The 6,287-nt window shown below is 42.9% G+C and overlaps 1 protein-coding gene across 1 annotated transcript in view; it reads right to left on the reverse strand.

Annotated features, from left to right (window-relative positions):
• RABEP1 (rabaptin, RAB GTPase binding effector protein 1) overlaps positions 1-6,274 on the reverse strand; it is a 50,678-nt gene extending 44,404 nt beyond the window's left edge. The window contains exon 1 of the mRNA XM_082328554.1: positions 6,152-6,274. Coding sequence (XP_082184680.1) covers positions 6,152-6,185 — 34 coding nt within the window. The 5' untranslated portion in view covers positions 6,186-6,274. The remainder of the gene's footprint in view (positions 1-6,151) is intronic.
• Between the last annotated feature and the right edge of the window lie 13 nt (positions 6,275-6,287).

Raw genomic sequence — 6,287 nt, forward strand, 5'->3', positions numbered from 1 at the left:
TCTGATAGCCAAAAGATGGAACTCTCATACCTTTCTGCCTTTCCAAGAGGCATAAATTAACTTCCAGCAATTCATTTTCACAATCTGTGAGGCACATGACTGCTTTGGTTTACAAATAAAGATACCAAGGTATTAAAGAATTAGATGTCAGCCAACCTCATGATAAATCGGTAACTGAAGTCCATTGCCTGCAAAATACTATAACCTGTTCTGAGAAAGCTCAGAACCTGAAGATACATAAGGTAGGGTTGAAAAGCAGATGAGTACTTGCTCTATATCAAGAGTAAAGCAGCAGATCTTCCCTTTTTAGTAAAAGAAACTGGAGAGATCTTAAATAAAGAAAAATATATTAAAAAAACCCAGCAAACAAGCTAAGATTCAACATAGCTAGGGAGCAATGCTGTTTGGAAAAGACATTTTTCACAGAGGAAGTTTATACGGTCATGCGATTTTCTCTAGAAGAAGAAGAATGGAGGCATGGAGGAAACGGAGAGGGAGGGTGTGCTAACTGCAGAGCAGCGCAACCAAAGACCCGAGCAGCCAAAACAAGGGCAAGGTACACGAACACCCTCAGACTGTAGTTTGCAAAAGGCCTGCAAGAGGGAGAGCAATATTTAAAGAAGATGAGGTGATGGCTGAGAAGGAGGACTGAGGAAACCGGAGGATTGGCTGAAGAGCAGTGGTTGCCTAAGACATGGTCAAATGACCGGCTGACCGGAGAGGAAAAATCTGTGACCAAAGGTCAAGTAAGGCCATATTTCTGCTGCTTAACTGTGTGGAAGCAGAAATTGCCGGGGAAGATGGAAACAGATGCGAAGTGTGATTTGAAAGCTTTTATTTTTCCTCTTCATTGTATTTGGAGGAGCCAGGCCAGGGAAGACAAGCATAGGATGGGGACGGGAAGGAGAGAAGCCGCACCACCAGTCAGCTGAATGCCAACAGGAGTCGTGGCCGACAGAAGCAGACGTGAATGGAAAAAATAAATAAATAAAATAAACACAGCAATTCCTCATTATATTAGCAGTCATGCTGCAGTTCTGCGTTCTTAAGGTACTACAGGCACTGCTAATAAAGCAACAGGACAAGCCAGAAGTTTTCTCAAGCACCAGGTATATTATAACGAAGAGCTAAAAAGCAATGCTCTTCTTTCTGAAAGACATAGAAATATTAACTGAGGGTACGCTACTCACTTGGTCCTCCTATGTCAATTTATATAAAGACATCAAATGATTTAAATTTTTCCAGAGATAATTCATCATCATGCTTAACTGACTATACCATGGCTAAAATTACACAATGCTTACACTATTTATAGAATAACTTGCAGAGGCTAGTACCATTAACTCAGACACCACTAAATCAGATACTAAAAACAATTCTGCAAGTAAAGACTATGAACCACTCAGAAGCACTAGACCTTTGGAGTGAAAGACGTTCCTCTTAACTACACACACACAATGGCATTTATAGCTAGTCATCTTTTTTTTCCAACCTTGCTGTCAGAGGCTGCTTAGAAGTCTGCTTAGTAAGTGCTGCTTATCAATGTTACCAGTTCTTATCTTGAAGACTTCAGTCAGAGTAAAGCCATAGCCTCACGCTTTTTCTTTTTTTTTTTAACTACATACTCGTATTTAAAAAAAATACCAAATATAATAAAATACCTAAATGTAATATAGAAAACTTCACATCTTAGAAGTATTTGTTAATAAAGTGCCTGGAGTGAAAACCCAGGATGTCTGCCATTCAACTGTCACACATTATGAAGCCTATGGGATTTGGTCCACTCCCACACTGAGAGACATTGTTTGTTCTAGCTTCTTAAAAGTTTTATTCCTTCTTCATTCCTTCTTCAATCACTTTCAAGGGAGCGCACACAAACTAGATCCACAGTGGGAATCCTCTCCACCCACAAAGGGCTATGGGAAAGCAACTAAGCATCCTGAGGCGTCAGGCCAGAAAGGGAAGAAAACATTTACGAAGGCCATTTTCTCTGTGACGATGGTGAAGTGGCCAAGAAGCAATACAGATGGGCAAAGAATTTGTATTTCCCAGCGTTCAAAACGCAACAGAGAGTCAGTCCACGTGTTAAAAGTATATTCATTGTGCCTTCAGGCAAATCAACAACTAATTATAAAGAACAGGGTCACAGTATTTTTCAAAATTGAGAGAGAGATTTGGGACTTGGCTTCAACAGGAAAACAGACACGCTGAATGTGCATATATCCACTCCAGAGCAAACTGACCTGCTGAGCAGATCAAAACTTCCTTAGAAATTCTAAAAGGTGGAAACATGTACGTTCAAGGTGTCCGTTTTGCTTTTGAAGCCAAATCCCAGATTTGTCCGCTGAACCGACATAGAAAAACATACAGCTTAAGAAAAAAAGTGTGAATGCTTGTATTAATTAAAAAGATATTTGTTTAATAATATTAGCAACTATTAAATATTAGTTAAACAAAGACCAAGTAAATGAAAGTGAGGGAAGAAATTTTTTGGCTCTTGGAAAGTACCAACAATTTTAAAGTTACACCCCAAGAGAAGAGTTTAATATTTGACAGTTACATCAACAACACATAGCTGAACTTCAGCACTCAAAACCAGTCCCCTACCAACCACACCTAGCTTTCGAGATGAGTAATAGCATTTTTAGGTACTTCAATTTAATTTAAAAGTGATAGTTATAAGGAAAATAACCAGAAATGTAGAAGTGTCTAAGGCTTAAGTTTTGTTCGTTAATTTTCTATGTGACGTCTCAGACCCCTGTACTAGGAATGCTCAGCCTCTGGGATACATGAAAAGTACGGCAACAGCAAGTCTCAGCTCTTGCCAGGATCCCGTATTATTGCCACAGGGAAACAATGCAGCTGATGGTGCTGCTAGTGGTACTAAAATCAATATGGCAACATCCTCCGATCTTCTATATACAGCTGAGCAGTTCTCTCCACTGAGAACTGGCATAATCTCTGACCACAAAAAAAGAGACACCATTTTTACTGGCCTAAGCACAGGAGTAATCACAAGTTACTCCAATACTGTACAAATTCTTTCTGCTGGCAAATTCTTATTAAAACGTTTGATAGACTGTGCCATGAACAGTTTCCTTTATCACAGAATCATATCAATGGATATGCTATTTATCAGTCTGACTGTACTAATGCTTTAAGTTTACTAGTGCAGTAAGAAGCGTTCAATAATTTGCATATCATTGTAATTAATTTTAGTCTTGAAGAATTAAGTGTTTTATGTAACCACAGTGTCTTCACTGAAGCATTTTCCAGATATGAGAAGGGGAATAATACTAAAGCCTAAGCATTCTGATAGGGAAAAACTAGGCCCAAATATTTTGTTTGGGAACCTTATTTTCAGAGATGGCAAGCATCCAGGTCTGAATTAAACCCAAGGAGGCTGAGAGTACACCACCCTCAAAAATAAAAATATTTTGAAAAATAAGGCATTACTGTTCCAGTCATGCAATCTAGACAAGATGCATGTTAATTAAAATCTAAAAAAACCCTACCTTGACCAGGATCAATAAGAAGCACACACCTGTTTGCAACACAGGTTGACATCATTAGCAAACAGTTCACAGCACAGTGCACAAAGCCACACCAGCAGCCAAAGGACTCTGCACTTAGCCTTTCTGTGATTGTTATCATATGGAAACTCTATTACCCCACACAAAAGAGTTAGAGGGTTATTAACGTCTATACTAAGCCAAAGTACAAAAACGGGGTAGGATCTGATGTCCATTCTTTTCCTATTTCTTTGTGCTATTCCTTCCTCTCTTCTTGGGACCATTTTCATTTCAGTATGGGCATTAGAATAGAATATACATTCTATATTATATTCCTCTCATGTTGTTCCATATATGTTATTTCTACTACAGTAGAAATAGTAGTTCTTTTATACTTGCTTTCAACAAAAAATCATAGCTGATGTGTCTTGCACAAGTAAAGAATGCATAAGGTATTTATAATCAATATAAGCAATTACAAAAAGCCATTATTTTTCCTTAGGGGAACATACTAATCCAGTTCTATTTTGTCACATCTAATCTTAAATCAGAGGTTACACTACTCCTTTAAGCAATAAATTCAGTGCAGACAACTAAAAATATATAATAATTTCTTTCTTCAATATTTTCTCCACATTAAAATACAACGGAGAAGTTTCAAGGCACACTTTTGGCAAGTTGCTTAAAAATAAAACCAACACACATGAGAACAATAGTATAGTAATCAAAGTGGATTAAAAAAACCCCAAACTGGTCCTATTACTGCCAAAGGAGGGTGAGGGAGAGGAGCCATTTTAGAAGCTGTAATCCTTTAGCGCGAGAACACAGCAACCACTTTCAGAATCCATCCAACTTGCAGCCAGTTCCCCCCGCCATGTGCCTTATTTACAGCATCCTCATCTTCCCACAGCTAGAAAGCACGAGGAAGACAGCAATTCGTACCTCCTACAATAAAGACTTCATCAACCTATCAAATTACTAAATTTTACTTGTACGTTTTTGCCTTCTTTTTAAATAACAACAACAAAAAAATAAAATCTATCCAACTTGTAACTTCTAATATACTACTAACATAGAACTACCTTTCCTGGTCAAGAGGCAGCAAACATTTGTACAATGCACAGTTCCCCTGCACACCTGCAGTCAGATAATCTGCAAGAGCCAAGAAGAAAATTTGTTGGAAGTTGTTCTGTAGCTCTCAGAAGAAAAGGCTAAAGAACAATAAACAATGGTTATTCACCAGAAAGTACACAAAAGCAACCCATACCAACGCTGATCTTACAAGCACGACAGCAAGTAAATTCACCTTCCCCTCAGTGCTCTAGAAGGACGAGCACGCAATCATTGACCTTAATGTAGGAAAAAACCCCACAATCTATGCACCTTCATCATTAAAACTTTGAAAAGGTAGACTGAAATACTGAAATCCCTGAGGATAAGCACATTCTCGTGTAACTCCACAAAAAAAAAAAAAAAAGCCCACACAATTCCCTAGATATGCATAATTAAGAATACATCATTGCCCTTTTCTAACAGAGAGCTTTCCCAGGGAAACTCATCTGCTCTATTAAAAAAAAAAAAAAAAAAAGAGCTCTGGCATAGTCCCACCACTGGGTAAGCACCTATCCTTCAAGATTCTACACATCTCTCCAGTCCTCCTATTTCTACATTATGACCAGCTTTAAGTTTCTTGCTCCCTCACCCCTTCCCATACATCCCATACAACAAACATTGTCCCTTCAATCCCATCTTCCAAGCTAAGCGTTACCTACAGTTTTTCTGATATACATACAGTTCTGCAACCTATTCCAAGGCAAAAAAATACTTCCTTGTCTGTAATTCCTCCCAAACCAGAAACAAATAACCTTTCAGTAACAAAAACCTTCAGGGAAAGCTTATCTTCCTCCTGCACAGGTAAATACCATCCTGAGAGAAGAGCTGTCATTTTCTTTGTCTTTTGCAGCACAGGAACAAACTGTCCACGCCAAGTACCCTGACCTCAACCTCTTGAAGCGCCCGTTCGCCGCATGCACACGGCGAAGACAGCCCTACATCACCCGCCGTGGCCAAACCAACGATGAAGTCCTGCCCAGCCAAGAAATGTCTACCTGGATGCAAGCACCACCACCCTTTTCCTTTCCCGGGGCGGGGAGGCCTCCCTCGTCCCACCGCACACCCGGGCTGAGGGAGAGCCCCCTTCCTGGCAACACCGCGTCCTCCGAAGCCGTACCCTCCCTCCTCCTGCGCGCTGGGGAGCCGCCCTTGCTCCACATTAAGCACATTTACAGACTAACAACCACCTGCGATGCCCCCCTCGCCCTCGCGAGGCCTTCCCGACCCACCTCTCCCAGCCGAGCTCCCTCCCTGGGCGCTCACCGCCCGCCCTCCCCTCACACCGTCCGGGCACGGCTCCCTCCTGGCCCCACAGGCCTCTCCGCGGGTCCCCCCTTCGTGCCTGCCCCCGCCCCCGCGGCTGCCCCGCGCACCCCGTCCCGGCGGATCCCACCTCCCCGCCGCCGTCACCACCCACCGCCGCGGCCCGGCAAGGCCGCCTCGCCCAGGCCGCTGCCCGCCTCCCCCCGGGGCTCCGCAGGCCGCGGCCGCCCGGCTCCGCGGAGCGAGGCCGCCTCCCCCTTTACCGTCCGTCGGGGGGCTCGGGCCGGGTTGGGCCATGGCTCCGGCGGGCGGGCGGCGGCGCCGCCGCGGCCTCCTCCGCCTCCAGCCGCGGCGTCGGAGCGGGAACCGCTACGCCAGGGGGCCCCGGCGAGAGACGGG

The sequence above is a fragment of the Platalea leucorodia genome (genome assembly GCF_965183815.1).
Source record: "Platalea leucorodia genome assembly, chromosome: 16".
Lineage (NCBI taxonomy): Eukaryota > Metazoa > Chordata > Aves > Pelecaniformes > Threskiornithidae > Platalea > Platalea leucorodia.